We start from the raw sequence: 18,454 nt of genomic DNA, 5'->3' as shown, positions 1-18,454 counted from the left end.
AAAATCCATTCCTTTTTCTTGTAATCTTGTGTTCAATGAGCTGAACATTTCCACCCAATATGATTAATCTGTTTTAGCTTCCGTTAGTTTAAAGAATTAATTTTATGGTTTTAGGGATAACCTTTACAGTTTTTCATGAGATGAATTTTTGTACACTGAAGATTAAGGTTCAGTTTATACACTTAAGGTGAAGCCAGCAGCCATATGACAGCAGTCTTTTATCTGTTTCTCCTGAACTACTTAAACCAATTGGAAATTCAAGATTCATTTCATGCACTGTTTGTCTTTCAGGTATTTCCCTACATTACTTTATGCTGTTTGGCTTTTGGTAAAGCCTTTTTTGAAAATATGTGGCTCAGATTTTAATGGTTTCTTGTTTAATACCATCCAGTATACCAAAATTCATTTTATTTGTTGCATGTGAAATGCTTGTTCTAGCTTAGGGATGTTTATATAGAATAGAGTTAAAGTAGAAGGAATTTTAGAAAAGAAGAAGGTTAAGGAAGGAATTTAGCTAGCTAATCTATGGGGTTTATTTTAATCAAGTATTCTCCCAACAAAGAGCAACACAACTCTCCATGTGCCTGCTGTGGACATGTCCACTGCCCCTGTGTTCAGAGACCAAAAAGGGAGGCTTTTCTATATCATTGAAATCCCTGAATTTTTAGGTACCCAGTCTCTCTGACCCTGCCAAGTCCCTTATTCTCCTGGGTCCCATGACCCCACTGAATAGACAGGTACTTCTGTTAACCAAGGATTGTTTGTACCTTGGAGGACCTCAACTTCTTTTACTTTCAGATGAAAAATGCTATATAAAACCCTATATTTTAAATGACTACCTCAAAGCATTCTTACAGAAGAGATCACAACCATCTAAAGATACTTTCCCCACATCCTGCCAGCTATGCTTCCTAGTATCATCATTCTCCCACCCTAATCAAAGTGTATAAAGATCAATGCTACCACACTACTAAAATTGGTCCCAGAAACTGTGAATCACCTTCAGGGTCAGATAAATTATGATAAGATATCAGCAGAAGCTCTAGAAGAGTAGGAGGATAACAATCATCAGAATAGACGCTGGGAATATCATTGTCAGACCTATTACCTCTTCTGGTTTGGTAGCCAAAAGTGCATTTGAGAGAGGCAGACTCCTGATCAATCCACAGTGACATTCTACCTGCTTGATGATATTCTGGGATTAAACCAGGATATTTTCCGTCTCTAAGGACTTGGAGAATAAGTACTGCATAATCCTAGGAGCCAGATGCAGCCACTCCCACCTCAGATTCTCAGTGGCTTGTCCTCTATGAACAAGCTTCTAATGATCCATACTGTATCTCTCTACTCCATAACTGTAACAGTGTGACGGGATCCCGGGGTGCAATCTCGGACTGTGGGACCGCTGTGCCCCCTTAACTCACTAATCTGGGATGTCTCTCACAATGCCTTACTGGTGATAAGCAGCAAACCCTTCCAGGTGCTGTTACCATTCAGTACAACTGCATGTGGAAACCCGCACCCAGCTAGATTGCATGAATGCTCCCAGCACCACTTACGAATCACACAGAGAAAGGCACTGGCTAAATCCCCCCAGCTCCCAGCACTGTACCACAGGAATACACCATCTTACACTGCTAAAACCCTTTCTTGAGCAAGGTAAGTTTATTAATTGGTTCACCACTTCATCAATGGAAAGTAAACATACACCAGCCTTTGTAACCTGAGCAAATTTACCAAGCACTTCAGTCAAACTCACTGGTAAGGATAAACATTAGAGTAAGTTTATTGATTACAAAAGATTTTAAAGTGGTAGCCGTGTTAGTCTGTATCAGAAAAAAAACCCGAGGCGTACTTGTGGCACCTTAGAGACTAACACATTTATTTGAGCATAAGCTTTGGTGGGCTAAACCCCACTTCATCGGATGCATGTAGAGGAAAATACAGGAGGAAGATATATATACACAGAGGACATGAAAAAATGGGTGTTGGCATACTAACTATAACGAGAGTAATCAGTTAAGGTGGGCTATTATCAGCAGGAGAAAAAAAACTTTTGTAGTGATAATCAGGATGGCCCATTTCCAACAGTTGACAAAAAGGTGTGAGTAACAGTAGGGGATTTTTTTTCCTTATAAGTGATAGGCAAAAGTCAGAGTAGTTACCAAAGGAAAAAAAAAGATAAACACACAGCCTAAATTCTCAACCTTATTAGACTAGGCAATATCTAGACTAAGCAGTTTTTCTCACCCCACTCGATACTGCAGGTTGGTTACAGTCTTTCGTATGCAGCCTCTGCCTGTTAGCCTGAATTTAAGATATGTGGAAGGGCAACACAGGATAACTATGAAAAACATGACCACTTGGATAATACTATGTTACTAAATTTATATCCAAAAAGAGATGTTCAAAAGCTATAGAAGAAAGATTAACAGGAATTGTCTAGCAATTGCAAAGATGGACATGTAAATTGGAAGTTAAATACTGAACCATCTACAAAAACTTATCTCTTTGTAATTGCAGTACTTTTCCTTGAAGCACAATTTTGGTCATTAGTATTAAGATACATAGGAAGATCATAGAAGAGGGACTAAGTCAGTGGTCCCCAACCTTTTCATCTGGTGGGCGCCAGACAAAGGACCGTGGTGGCGGTCGAGCATCCGCCGAAATGCCTCCAAATTTCTGCGGCATTTCGGCGGCAACGCCTCTCGATGACGCCGCTTGTCGGTGGCAAGTGGCGTAATTGAGAGACGTCGCTGCCGAAATGCTGGGCGCGTTGGGGACCCCTGGACTAAGTGAAGCCTGCCTACTATGAGGAACACTTCTCATTAACCTTCATAATAAAATATGAAGTACTGAAATTAATCTTAGAAAATATGATAAATGTTCGTGACCAGTTCAGAAATGTTAACTTCTACATTTTCTGTTATGATTTTAAATTTTTCCTCTGAAAAATCCATTTGCTATAGCAATTAGTTCATCAATCTCCAACGCACATAAAAGTGCAGAAAATTAAAGGAAAGCAAAGAAATATTTGCATAACAAAAATTACTGTGTACAGTGTTGTAACACACATAAGACTACCTCCACCAAACAAGGATATTCCACCAGAGAAATAGATCACATCATGGAATGGGCCACCCAAATACTCCAAGAGAACCTGCTTCAGTACAGAAATAAAACCCTCTCGGACCACATACCCCTAGTTGTCACCTACCACCCCACAGTGGAACCCATATGGGGTATCAAACAACTACAACCCATACTCGATGGGACCCCATCCTGAAAGAAATTTTTCTTGAACTCCCTCTTCTGGCCTTCAAACAACCAGTAAACCTCTCCAAGCTCATCATCATAAGCAAGCTCCTCACAGACCAGGACACACCAACTCAAAGCAGCACCAGACCAGATGCAAAATCTGCAGACACATTTCCATTGCTACAATTATCAACATTCCCCACAACACAGCTTTCAAGATTCATGGATCCAACACATGCCTATCACAACATGTGGTGTACCTTATCCAGTGTATTAAATGCCCCAACAGCAACATGAGTGAAACCAGACAAACACTATGCTCTCAAATGAACTCAAACAATAAAGTGATAAATGATAAAAGACAAAAACACCACATCACCTGTGGGTGAACACTTTTCACAAAGCAATCACTCTGTATCTGACCTATCAGTCCTCATCCTCAAAGGAAATCTGCACATTATTTTCCAAAGACAAACCTGGGGACTTAAATTCATAACAGTGCTAGACACTAAAAATCATGGATTGAAGAGAGACACTGGATTTATGGCTTATTACTACAATGTATAACCAGGGCCCTACCAAATTCATGGCTGTGAAAAATGCATCACGGACAGTGAAATCTGGTCTCTCCCGTGATATCTGGTCTTTTGTATACTTTTACCCTATACTATACAGATTTGGGGGGGGGGAGGGAGGAACAGACACCAGCGTTTCTCAAACAGGGGGTCCTGACACAAAAGAGGGTCATGGGGGGGAGGGTCACAAGGTTATTGTAGGGGGGGTGCGGTATTGTCACCCTTACTCCTACGCTGCTTTTAGAGCTGGGTGGTCAGACAGCGGCAGCTGCTGGCCAGGCAACCAGCTCTGAAGGCAGCACCCGCTAGCAGCAGTGCAGAAGTAAGCAAGGCAATACCATATCATGCCGCCCTTACTTCTGAGCTGCTGCCTTCAGAGTTGGGTCAGGACCCTTACAGTTACAACACCATGAAATTTTAGATTTAAATATCTGAACTCATGAAATTTACAATTTTTTAAATCCCATGACCAAAATGAACCATGAATTTGGTAGGCCCTATGTATAACCCCCTAACAACTCGCCTTCCAGATGTTTACCCTCCTCCTTCCTTTTCAATTATATATATATCATTTGAAAATTTATTACCTGAATATTAATGATTTGGAATGGAGCCATTAATTCTTTATGTTCTTCAAAGTAGCAAGTAGAATTATTATCTGATTAAGCAAGTAGAATAGTCACCTATTCTCTACACACAAATGCAATGTTATTATTTGATTTTGTGTTAAGCTTTGAGGGGCTTTTATAAAATCAGTGACTGTGCAGTCTTGATGGAACACTGTGAAGTCCAACTCAGTTGATATATTTTTTTTTGCAATAAGTAGGCAAATAAAATATATATAGCTGAATTACATTTCCAGAATTAATTGTCAAATAACACTCAGCTGCTAAGCAACTTCAGTTAGTTCTACATTTTAATAGCACTTACACTGCATGTATGAATATACAGCATATAGTCTCCAAACATAAGACCCACGGACTCTTTTGTGAAACATATGCCTCCAAGAACATGCAGACTCATAAATAAAAATTACACCATGGAGAATAAACAGATATTTGTGCAGAGATACCTATCAAAATTAGCCTACCAACCAGCAAATATTTTGAATTAAATTCTGGACTCACTGAAGTCAATGGCAAATCTCCAATTGACTTCAACTGGTCAAGAATGTCACCCTTTGTCTTTAACTAGGAAACAATCCATTAATAAAAAGCATCATCTGCAGTTTGTTTCTTTGCCTTTTTAAGTACAAAGCACTTAAAATGTTGATTTATTTAAACACAATCGGGGTGCAAGAAAATGGGAAATTCTTTAAGTTAGTCAAAGCTTGTTCAAGCATTTTTAATAGTAACAATTTTGATATCTCAACTTCTTACTGCCTTAGTTATTTTATTACTAGAACATGAACAACGTTGTTAGTACAGAAAACAGAATCCTTATTACTAAGACTCACCAAGAAGGGCAGACATATTCTGAAAGATTCGCAGCAGCTCAGGAGTAAGACATGGGCTATTCTCCAATGTCACTAACCTAAGAGTAGATTAAATACAACATTGTTTATATTTAGTTCCCTGCCTAATGCCTAATAAACATGTTAAGAGGAACAATTTTGACAAGTGTAAAAATATTGTAATCTTCTAGTATCAAAATAAAATCTCTCCAAATGAAGAATGCCACAATTATTTGAAATGATTATCTTTCAAAAAGGTATTTCCCACACTGCTGGTCTGTGGAATACTTGCTGGTTCTGTCATTTCAAAAGAATGGGGAAAGAAGCAAACATTTTTATGCCTCTCTATTTTTGTTTTTTAAATGATAGCTGTTTGAAGCTGCTCAGAGGTTTGGAATGTTCAAAGTATCGACATGGGAGGTGGATTAATGGGCAGAGTGCAGGTAAGGTTGATAAAGTTACATGCTACATGCATCAAGACAACATACTAGCATTCTAGACCTCTAAGAAATTTCACAGATTCACCAGATAAAGAAACCCATGCTACCAGAAATGTCTCCCTTTTCCCTCAAAATATCATTGTTCGAAGGTGTAATATCCTGCATTGGTGACAATCAAGTGAGAGCAGACTACATACATTATTCTATGTTCCAATTTATAATTCCTGTGGGTGGATAATCAATGAAATTTCTCATTATGTTTTTAAGCAAAGCACATGATTAAAAAAACACTACATGCTCAGACAGTCAAAGCTCCACTGGTCAAAACAGCAATAGCCTATCATTTGCTTGATCCCAAATCTGAGCTTGCCACATGGTCAGTTTAGTGTACATATTAAATACATGTTTCTAAGCAAGTCACTTTTTTGTAGTAGTGATAAAAATATTAATGTGCACTGTTCTCTTCTCTTGGGGAAAATAGGAAAAAGTAAAAAATAATATCTGCTGAGCAAAGTTCTTCCACTTACCATAATTCCAAGCCATCTTCCAGAAGATAAACATGTGGAGGCTGAGAAACATCTGTACTTAGCTGAATAATTGGAAGTAGGAAAGGGTAGAGGTTCTTGCTGTCTGCTCCTAATCCCTGCATGAGTAATAAACAAAACAACGTAAAACAATTTTTAAAAAAATCTGATCTGAAACAGAAAATTTTAGATATTTTCTTTTTAGGCCACACCTATTTTCTACCATTACTCATTACACCAATGAAGTCAGCTGGATTTCATTTTTACAATTAGTAATGGAACACAACAAATTCTAGCATACTGGCACTAAAAATAAAACCATGAGCCTAGCACACGTAGTCACTACATTTTTATGCCACATATTACACTAGAGCACATACATATAAAACCATACACTTTAAAATGATTTGGGCAATAGGCATATCAGCAAACCAATTTAGACTTTCATTACTTAGGGAAAACTGATTGAGATTTGTCTTTAGACCCATTCAGGTTTATCTTTAAACCTACCAGGAGAGTAGAAACAGCAGCATTTGGGGATGGACTGTTCTCTTCTCTTTGAGGTGAACATATGAGAAAATAAAAACTAATGGATTGGTGAGGAAGAGAGGCTGGGGTTTCACAGCACCTCCCATCTAAGTCCTACCACTCATATATCCCTCTGCAGTTAATCATGTGAGTCAGGATAGGGGATAGGGCCTAAGACAGACTCTGGGGCTTGCTAGAGCAGCATCAGTAGAAGGATTTCAAACCAGACTTTGGAACTATATGACTAATGATATACACACTAAAATATATCAGTTGTATACAGCAAGTAAATATAAATATTATATCACTCTTCAAATATTTTGAGGACAGTAAAATTTTGAAAAGTTTGCAAAACTGATTATAAACAGTATACACATTTTAAAATAATTTCGATGTCAATCATGCTTTCTCTAGAAAAACTTTAGAGTAGCACAGATGGAGCCTACAAATACTTAATGGAAACCAGGGGATAAAACATTTTAAAGCAAGGAAATGTGTCAAAATTTACTTTGTGGATTTTATCACACCATAAAGCTTTTGAAATGTTCTTGGAACAGGAAGAATATAAATTCTTCTAACAAGGATTCATATTTATAATTACATGATTTTTTTAAAATAACTAATATAAAGAATGATCTCTACATGTGGCTATAAGGCACAGAAAACACACCACACAACCTAACATCTTCAAATCAACTTAATCTAATCTGGGACTAACATGCCTTAATTTTAAACATGGTTATTGTACGTTTTCACTATGGAGCAGAATTAAGAATGTTTGATATAGTAAAACTGCATTTCCATAAGCTAATGTTTGGATTTACTTTATGTTTTAATTTTAATCTCAGAAATTCTTGTTTTTGTAATAATTATACCTTGCCTGTAACATATTTTACCCTAAATTACTGCATTGTACTCTCAACCTTAACTCTATCTCAACAGTTCCTTTCTTTGACTATAAGGAGATATGGAGAGATACCTACCTGGACTTCCTCTTTTCCAATAATAGAGAGGAGGTACTATCAGAGATTGAGGTGTCAGAAGAAAAGGTGCTTGGAGAAACCAATATTTTGGAAAGTAATAAGTCACCAGGCCAGATGGTATATATCCAAGAGTTTGAAGGAGCTTAAATATGTAGTGGCTGAACTTCCAACAAATATATGCAATCTCTCATTAACAACACCTACTGCAACACTGTAGCAAATGCTGTACTTATATTTTAAAAAGAATCTAGGGGTGAACTGGGAAACTACAGTCCAGTAAATCTTAAATCTGTACCTGACAAACTGGTTGAAACAATAATTAAAATTCAAATAATAGAACAACTCAATCTCTGATAGTACTTCATCTCTACTATCAAGTTACTCCACTCAAGCTAGCCTAACTCTAGAGAGACTAACCACACTGCAAAACAACACTGGAGCCAGGGCTGAATTATGACATTCTGAGGCCCTAAACTATGTCAAGTGTAAGAGGCTCCATACCATTAAAAAAATAATTTATTATTGTCACAGAAAGGACATTTAATATATAAACACGAAAGCTTTAATTTGCATATATATACAAAGGCAAAGTTGTAAAAATAGAATAATAATCTAACTAAAACATGTCTTGCAATATGCCTGTTTACATTATAAAATAATTTCAAATTAACATTTTGTCTATGATTTCTTAATCAGTAGATATGAAAACTTTATATCTACAGCAACACAAAAGCAGTTAGTTACAGAGACCAGCTTACTTAATGGAAGCAGTACAACCTACAGTATGTCTGTTTGCACATCACATTAATTTTAACACTGAAATTTAAAACATTTTCTTTCATGATTTTTGGAAAGCAAAGTCATTGATGACGTCCTCAAATGATAAGCTACGGAGTTTGTCACTTTTGATGCACGGAATGCTTAGGGCAGATGTCTGCCTAGAAAATGCTGCAAGAAAAGCTATCTCTCTTCGCATTTGCTTCTCTACCCTGTCTCCCCCAGAACCATTAATTAATCTCGAGTAAACACCCTGGGGACACAGAGGGCATAGAGCTTGTTGTCAAAGAGAAAGAATTTCCCAGAAAAAAGACTGGTAATCTCTAGACAGGCATTGAGAAAATGAGGAAAAACTAGCCTATATTCAAGCACAGATACTGAATATTATAGGCCTTAATAGCCTATAAATCATATATGCAGATAGTTTGAAATAACTTGCTCACCAAGTATTCAGAATATTTTGATACATATGTATATCTTCCTTCCATTCTCTCAAAACCCTTTATTTATCCCTTCATCAGCACTCTCTGATATTTACTGTGAAGGTTCCCAAAACTGACGGAGGGAAGCCAACACAAATTTATCCTCCTCAAGATCCACTTGACCCAAGTCCATAAGACGATCACCTGCAAACTCAATCACATGAAGCATGGATAGCGCATGAAGAAGAAAGCGTTATGCACACTAAAATACACAACTGTATGTATGTATAGATCGAAAGAAGAAAGAACACACTAATTTAAGAAAACAAAGAAAAACAGGAGTGAAGGCACTATATGACTAAGCGTGCTGGACCACAAATGAAAGATGGCGGCCTTCCAGCTATTACCAGCCAATGGGAACGCTATAACATGACATCACTATTAGGACGAGTCCCATACGAGTATGAGCTCGGCAGGATTGCCTCACGACACTGCCCTCTCCGACCTCACAATTTTCCCGATTTTATCAGCAGTGAGATTATTTATTTATTTAAGTGAGTTATGAAGGCAGTGTCCGAATTTTACCAATAGCAGCTGGCCAACAAAATGCTGTCTTAGGAGACTGATAGCAGAGTTACTTGTAAAACAACTAATTTTACAAGTGCAATTATCATTTTTTTCCTCAGCCCTGGGCTCCCACCTGTCAATAATGAACAATTAGTGAAGGGTAAGGGAGGTTAAGGGTATTTGTGTAGCCAGATGTGTATATTTTTGTAATATTTTAATGCAATTGTCTATATTTACAGAGAATTTTCTTTTTCCCCATATCTCATTTATCAACCAATTTTGATCAAATTTGATACGGAGTCAGTTTTTTATTTTTTAGAGGCCCCTCACGTTGAGAGGCCCTAAATTGTAGCGTAGTTATCTTATGCCTTAATCCGGCCCTGACTAGAGCTACATAGAGGAATTTAATAAGCAGCAAAGAGTGATTGGATTAGCAGCTGCTGAGCTGCTATAACTTGAACTGCATTACTAGCATGACAATCAGCAGCATTTGAGTTTCAACCCATCCCCGACAGGCCAGCTAACTCTAGCTTAAAGCACCACTTAACTCAATTTAGAGATTTTTGTTTGTATATGGGAGTTAGGCTAAGGGCAAACCTCAAGTTAAAGTTCAAGCTAACTGTAGCCAATTAGTTCATTTTATCCATTTATGTTATTTAGTATTATGATCAACTCATATGCTATTTCATATATGATCAATGTATGCTAAATAGATTTAAATTGTAAGAGTATATATGTATAAGATTGACAAGCATTTAGGAATGATGAGTGTGTATTAGGTACATAAGTAAAACATGGCTGGAATGCAAGGCCAATTGGTTGAGGCATGTAAGATTTTAGCTTGGCCATACTGGGGCGTAGGCTTAAGAATGTTTGACATGAATGTGTGACCTAGCAATAACCCTATGCTAGTAGGGTTACAAGGTTACTGTAAAACAGTGGCTCTCAACCTTTCCAGACTACTGTACCCCTTTCAGAAGTCTGATTGTCTTGCGTACCACCAAGTTTCACCTTACTTAAAAACTACTTGCCTACTAAAGAAGACACAAAAATACAAAAGTGTCACAGCACACTGTCACTGACAAATTGCTTACTTCTCATTTTTACCATATAATTATAAAATAAATTGGAATATAAATACTGTACTTACATTTCAGTGTATAGTACAGGGTTGGCAACCTTTCAGAACTGGTGTGCCGAGTCTTCATTTATTCACTCTAATTTAAGGTTTTGCGTGCCAGTAATACATATTAATGTTTTTAGGTCTCTTTCTATAAGTCTATAATATATAACTAAACTATTGTTGTATGTAAAGTAAATAAGGTTTTTAAAATGTTTAAGAAGATTCATTTAAAATTAAATTAAAATGCAGACCCCCCAGACCAGTGGCCAGGACCCGGACAGCATGACTGCTACTGAAAATCAGCTTGCATGCCGCCTTCAGCACACGTGCCATAGGTTGCCTACCCCGGTATAGTACGTAGAGCAATATAAACAAGTAATTATATGAAATTTTAGTCTGTACTGACTTCACTAGTACTTTCTGTGTAGCCTGTTGTAAAACTAGACAAATATATAGATCAGTTGATGTACCCCACAGGGGGTACACATACCCCTGGTTGAGAATCACTGCTGTAAAAGATGTGCTAATATGTGATGTTACAGAAAAATAGACTGCAATGTACTGTCAAAGACCACAAGACACCTGATTGTAAGATCACAGGACATCCTGGTCTGACTGCAGGTTACCATGGACACACATGGTGCATAGATGCTAAAGAGAATAAAGGGAACTAACCTATGAAAAATGGGGCACCCCAATGTGTGAAAGTACTGATAAGGAAAAGAGGGTTGAAGCCCTCATGCATATGCAGAAGGTGTTAGACAGGGTGAGAACAACAATATAAAAGATGTTTCCTGGTTGGGTAAAAGTGGGAAGACCACAAGGGAAGACACATGGGAAATCCCCACAGGAAGCACCCCTCTATAGATGATCAACTGTTGAGAAATCCATCAGAGCCTTGAATACCTTTGGGGATGCGAGTATGACTACATTCTTAGTCATTGTCTGGGTTTTTGTATGATTTATATATGCATGGGTAACATTAACTTTACTTAATGCTTTAACAAAACTTGTAGTAGAGATAAGACTTTGTACTAGTGATTGTGGTTGCTATCCTTGGTCTTCCTGGAATCGCCAAATTTGAGAAAAGCACCAGAGGTGATTTTCACTCTGTTGGGCTTGAAACTGTAGCAACAGGAACTGAACCCATTGTAGGTTAATATAAAATCACTAAATTCCATTTAAATAAAAAAAGGCTGTGAAGACAAGCCTACAATGCCATGCCAAGACAGTTATTTGACCCATACTGGTTACATTTCTAAAATTATGTAACATACTGTTACATTTAGATTGTGTTCGTTTTCCATTTCATGATGTATGAAATCATGTATAATGAAACTATTAATATCCCAAACTGCAAAACCTACTAGCTGCCTTAGAAATTTAAGCAAGGCAAAGTATATGACATAACTAACATGTATTTTAAGCAAGATGGGCCTTGTAAGGTATCATTTGAAAGATTATGATTTACTGAATATGATTATCCTATTTGTATGCACATATCATTTTTGTGTCTGAAATTAGGAATATTGACTATGTATCTATATTTCAACTATGTTACTTTGGGTGACGCCCCCTGCTAACACTTCAGATACAACAATCATAAATCCCAACAGTGTTGATGGCCCATCAGCAAGAGACAATTGACTGCAAAAGAGGTTAGTCTTCCTGTGAATGTGTGGGTCAGCCTGTGAAGAATGGCTACAGAGGCCCTACAGATGCATGTGACCTGATACTGGAACCCATCTTGAATTCTGTACTTTTCCACATGAAGGTGAGGGGCGGGGGTCAAACTAGGAAAAAAAGGAGTCCTGCCTTATGCAAATCTTATTTAAGGGTGGGAAGTGAGGTAATCCAGGTCATCAGTTCTCCACTGGTACCCCACCCAAGACGACTGCTGGAAACAACTACGTCGGAACTGGGGGAAAAGAACTGGACCCTGGCTGGAAGGGCGTCTGGCCTGTGAAGATGATGATTAGAACCACATTTAGAGTGAGAACTTACATGTAACCCGTTTCTTGCTCTGTTTTATTTTCTTAATAATCTGCCTTGTTCTGTCTTCTACCTCCTTAACTACTTAAAATACATCTGTTATAGTTAATACATTTATTTCTGGTTTACAATATAATCCGGTTTATGTGATTTCTAACTAGGGTGTGGGGGGGTGAGAAGTTGTGCATACCCTCCTCCACATTGAGGGAAGAGGTGAATTTCATATAATTTTGCCACGGTCTCAAGCCTACTTCTGGTCCTTATTCCTGCATCACTGAGAATTACCCTTTTAGAGCATACTCTCCATCAACACCACAGACTTTGGTGCCCATTATTTGCTCCACTCTGGACTTCAGCCTGATTTTGAATTATTTTGAGGATATCATTTGGATAACCCTTTTTAGACCTCAGGCCCCACTTTGGTTTTGAATTATGTTGTATATTCTCTTTCGATCCTGTATTTAGTTTTGTCCTCTGTCCATATATTGTTAACTAGTTTGTTTTTTAGGAGTTTATATATGGAAGAAAAGAAAACAGAAAATTTGCCAACTTTCATAACTTGCTGCCTTTATTTTTTCTTTTTCAAGAGTGTTAACTGCTTTGACTTCCTGGGGATACATACAGAGCTATATTTATTATGACATCTGGTAAGCAGTAGTCTCTTGGAAAGTCTCAGTGAATTCCTCTGAGAAAATTCCCGATGAGGTAGAAAACTGCTAAAGCATGTATTTCTAGAGCAGATGCTTTCTCCTTTGTCTTTCCACAGAATGAACACAGGGAGAAGTGCCAAATCTGAAGTATCTTTGGATGTCAGGAAAGAACAAAAATGAGGTCTTTAGAAGAAAGAAGTGTTTCATATAGCAGGCAGCATCTCAGTATAAAAATAACAGATGCCTCTGCAAAAGGGAGGAAGGACTTCCCTATTTAAAGACTCTGAACAAAGAAAACAAATCAAAGCTGCTACACAAAAATAATAATATATTCAGAAAGCACAGTCCTAGAATACAAATGAAAATATATTTCATAGGAGCATAGGACTTGCCAGAATGGATCAGGCCTGTGGTCCCTCTAGTCCACTGTTCTGTCTCCAAAAGTAACCAGCACCATAATCTTTAAAGGAAGATGCAAGAAACACCCAGAAGGCAGATGTGAGATAATCTGCACTCTAGGGGCATCTCCTTCTAATATCATATAATCAGAGATTGACATAAGCCCTCAAGAATGAAGTTTTATTATATGTCTTGCCCAACTCTACTTTTTAATGCTTACTATCAAAACTCTGGATAGATCCTCCATTGTTGATTGCACTTTTCTTGGGATTCTGAAACTCTGGAGCCAAGAAGATTGCCCCATTACTACAGATATTGCCATAGATCACAAAGCACTATCTGCTGCTTCCAATGCTTCTTGCAAACTGTCCTTCATTAATTAGGAATTTGAAGTCCTTCCTATGTTTCTACAGCAACTTATCAACAAAATCTGTGAATTTAATTATAATTAAGAAAATAGTAGGCAAGCAGGGCCTGACAATTTAAAATTCTAAATTGTAACCTTGCTGATGAATAACACCTATGACCAAACAGATCTAGTTATTTCAACTCTTCCTCAAATGGAGTAACCTTGGGTTAGGGCTGTATAATCTTCTCGTTTGCAGCCACAAATAAAGAGCCTGTACCAGGTTTGAACAAAGGTATTCTGAACAAATGGCATTTAGTATCTTTTGTCTGCCTTTTTTTAAATTTTTTTTTTTATACTTGGCATTAAAGTATACAGGATGTGCAACAACTTGTGAGAGGTCTCCTGCACCTCCTCAAATGGAATAGTTCTCTGAAAACATTCGCTTCATGTGCAGTAAAAGTCAAAAAAAGCTAACAGATTGTTAGGAACCATTAGGAATGAGTTAGAAAATATCTAAACCCATGATATGCCCATTACTTGAATACAGTTCTGATCGCCCCATCTCAAAAAAGATAAAGTAGAATTGCAAAAAGGTGCAGAGAAGGGCAACAAAAATAATTAATGGGATGGAACAGCTTCCATATGAGGAGAGATTAAAAAGACTGGAACTGTTCATCTTAGAAAAGAGACGACTAAGGGGGGAAATCATAATGATATGGAGAAATTAAATAGGAAAATGTTATTTACCCTATAGGGAGCTGGGATGGCCTCACTCTGAACCAGAGGGTAAAAAACCACTCTCTCAGCCTGAGTGGGAGGAGCCAGGCCAAGCTTACTCCACCCCCAGAAGGGGAGGGTGGAACAGGAAGTACAAAAGGCAGGGCCCTTAGCCCAGTCAAGGCAGCACCAGGGAAGGAGACAGACACAGACTGCTGGCTGTTCCCTGTAGACCCTGCTGCTGAACCAGGGGATGCCCTGGACCAGGGGAAACCTGACCTTGAGGAAGGACTCGGGCTACCAGGACTGCCAGCCACAGAGTACCCCGAGGAACTGGAGGAGTCAGGCAGTGACCCGAGCCCGAGTGAGCCTGAGGCTGAGGGTGAGATGGAGCTACTGGGGCTACCGGCGGTGGAATATCCCAACGAGTTGGAGGGACTCAAGAGACCAGATAGGAAGTAGCCCAGGGGCAGAACTGGACAGTGCAGTGTGTTAGTATTTGATCAGCGTGTTGCGGATGGATCCCCACTGACCCAGTGGCGGGAAGAGGGCCCTGCGATGGAACACAGTGGAGTGGTTGGGCCTGTGTTCCCCTACCCCAGCCACCCTGCCTCGGGGTGGCAGAACCCCGATAAAAAACTAAGGACTCTGGCCAGTGCTCCCCTGCCTGAGGGTCTTGCCACAGACTCTTGCTGGCACTCCCCTGCCTGAGGGGCATGCCCCGGACGCTGGCCAGTACTCCTGTGTCACGCCATCTGCAATGGCACACCTCCCTCCGCTAATTCCCCATCAATGAAGAGGTGTGACCAAGGCCTTTCGGCAAGGCAGTAGCTCCCCACCATGCCCCAGTGGTTTGGTGGACCAACTGAGACCTTGCTACATACCCCTTTGCATAACATACTTACCAGGGGTCACCCAATGAAACTAACAGGCAGGAGATTTAAAACAAACAAACAAACGGAAGTACTACTTCATACAACACAGTCAACCTATGGAACTCATTGCCATGAGTTGTTGTGAAGGCCAAAAGTATAACTGGGTTCAGAAAAGAATTAGTTATGTTCATGAAGGATAGGTCCATCAATGGCTATTAGCCAAGATGGTTAGGGAGACAACCCCAAACTCTGGATGTCCCTAAACCTCCAACTCCCAGAAGTTGGGAGGGACAACAGAGGATGGATCAAACCGAATTGTCACGTTCTGTTAATTCCCTCAGAAGTATCTAGCACTGTCAGAGGCAAGACCTTGGGCTAGATGGACCACTGGTATCATCCAGTATGGCTGTTATTAATCTCAGCAACCTTTCTCAGTAAATCCTGAAAACTTTTATAGTCATCCAGATGAGACTGTGCTAAACAGATTACCAAATCCTTCAGACACAAAGATGAAACACCCAAATGGGGTGTAATGTCCTCATTCTGGAGCTGTTCCTCCTCCTCAAAGACTTCCTCTTCAAGCTGAGGATCATGAGGAGATTCTGATGTTGCACTCTTATCTACTTCTGAGTAGAAGTCTCATTATGAAGTGGTGCATGAGGAGGATGCTCATGATAAGGACCCCAGGGTTCCAGTATGGCCATGCAGGAACATTAAACAGGTAGAAAGCAGGAGCACAAGAGGAAGAGTACCAGGGAACATGGCTACCCTCATAATTCCTATGGAGCATAGGTTTATAGGAAATGCTAGACACCCTTTCCAACCCAAGAACTCAGAAGAAAGGGTCCTAAGAGAATATGTGGGAGATCCTTCCCCATTGTGCTATAAGCCAAATGAAGAACAAGAAAATTCTACCTCTAAAGATGGGCTGATGAGGCAAGAGTACTGGGTTGTAACACAGTAGTAGCAGCTGGTGCCAGAGAGGAGCCCATTACTGATGAAACAGTGAGCATACATACAGGGGCAATGCTAAACCCAAATGAAAATAAAGATGACTCATGTTCCTCAAGAACTTGGAGTTCCTCTGGTGCCATGTAACTCCCCTGTACTGAGGTGCTATGAATCTCTGCTCAATCTCAATATCTCTTCATGTGAGAGTTTTTCCAGTCCCCTACTTGTTCTTACTGATCATTTCTGGATTCCCTCTAATTCTGGAATATCCTTTTTGAGATTAATGACCAGTATTGAATGCAGTATTCCCAGTAAGGACAAAGCACTGATTTAGAGAATAGCATTAGAACATTTTCTGTATTATTCTCCATATTATTCCTTATGTATCCTATTTTATTAAATACCACAGCTGCACATAGAGCACACTTTCAACTATCATATATACAGCTCCCCCCATTAGAGTTTGAATCAAGAGGTCATCTAGTCCAACCCCCTACTCAAGGCAGGACCAATCCCCAGACAGATTTTTGCCCCAGATCCCTAAATGGACCCCTCAAGGATTGAACTCACAACCTGGGTTTATCAGACCAATGCTCAAACCACTGAGCTATCCTCCCCCTCCCCCACTTTCCTTTTATAAAAGTTGGTAAAAACATATTTAAAAACAAGTACTTGGTCCTGTTTGGGCTGGTTTGGTATTGTGTAAAGATGGAGTTGTCTGAGGTGTGATTTTTCCAAAAGCTACCATCTCATTTGCTTTTTGGTTCTTGTCAAAACTAAGAATACACTATATTAAACATCAAGGAAAAAAGAGACAATGATAGTACATTTTCATTTATTAAATAGGAAGGAAAGAGTGAATGTGTTGACAGCTCCTGAAGAAATTGACTCCTGTTCTTTTTAAAGAAACTGGAGTCACCCTCATTATCCTTCTATAATGTTTCCTATAAAAACAGGTGTGAACAGCACTGAATATCATAGGGTGGGCAGTCCCCAAAAGCAAAAAGAGTTGTATTCAGTTTATCCACAGTGGAAGGAGACTGACACTGAGAACCGTAGAAAATTAATACAACTTCAAAGAAGTGGATTGTTAGTTATAATTTGGCAAAAGCCAAGCAATGCTGTACAGAAAACTAACTGTTTAACTTGACCTGAAACTTCAACAGATAAACCCTTTACCTGGGATAGCCCTGCTGCATCAACCTGACATAGGATAAGAAGAAAATGTGTGTGTTCTAGGACCCAGCACAGAATTTCTTAATTTTCTCAGAAGTTTTCCATTCCTATTTGAATTCATCTTTGTCCTTGCCTTTAGCTTGCTTATTCTCTCTCCCTCGCCAGTGGCTACCACCTTCCTCGTGGATCCAAACATGTCTCAATGGAAAGAACTCTTCTTTCTCTGATTTGGGTCTTAGGTTTCAGAGTGAGAGGGCTTGCACAGGGTCTCAAGCCTCAGAGCTCTCCATCCTCTGAGATATACATTCTCAATAGGCAAAGAATGTGGTGCAAAAGTGGAAGGGATGTGGGCAAACCCAAGAACCTTGTGGACAATCCTGAACTATCTCCAGTATTTGCAAGAAGAGACATGCACCCTAAACATCTTGTATTAAGGAAAGGAGAAGCCGCCAGAAAAAGCAAATTGTTAAAATCTTTCAGGCATTCTTCATTACTTCATAAAGATGATAAAAGGCACAATTCCACAATTTTTCAAAATGAAGAGTTATCTTGATTAACTTAACAACAAAACTCAATAAAGCAACTTTTAATGGTCAAAACTATGTAAACAGAACTGTTGAGTGTATAATACTTGCTATGCTTGACTAGACAATTATAGCACAATGTTTCTAGTATCTATTATAAAGCACTTAAGG

General features: G+C 38.9%; 1 protein-coding gene across 3 annotated transcripts in view; it reads right to left on the bottom strand.

The window, feature by feature from the left end:
* The window catches only part of IPO11 (importin 11), a 233,387-nt gene that overhangs the window by 129,965 nt on the left and 84,968 nt on the right, over positions 1-18,454 (bottom strand). For all 3 annotated transcript variants that reach the window (XM_045020850.1, XM_045020851.1, XM_045020849.1), the window contains exons 22-23: positions 6,254-6,369; positions 5,290-5,366 (exon numbers count right to left, since the gene is read on the bottom strand). In XM_045020850.1, coding sequence (XP_044876785.1) covers positions 5,290-5,366; positions 6,254-6,369 — 193 coding nt within the window. The remainder of the gene's footprint in view (positions 1-5,289; positions 5,367-6,253; positions 6,370-18,454) is intronic.

Source organism: Mauremys mutica, chromosome 6 (genome assembly GCF_020497125.1).
Source record: "Mauremys mutica isolate MM-2020 ecotype Southern chromosome 6, ASM2049712v1, whole genome shotgun sequence".
NCBI lineage: Eukaryota > Metazoa > Chordata > Testudines > Geoemydidae > Mauremys > Mauremys mutica.
Note: the sequence above shows the minus strand (reverse complement) of the source record. Positions and strands in the feature narration are given on the sequence as shown.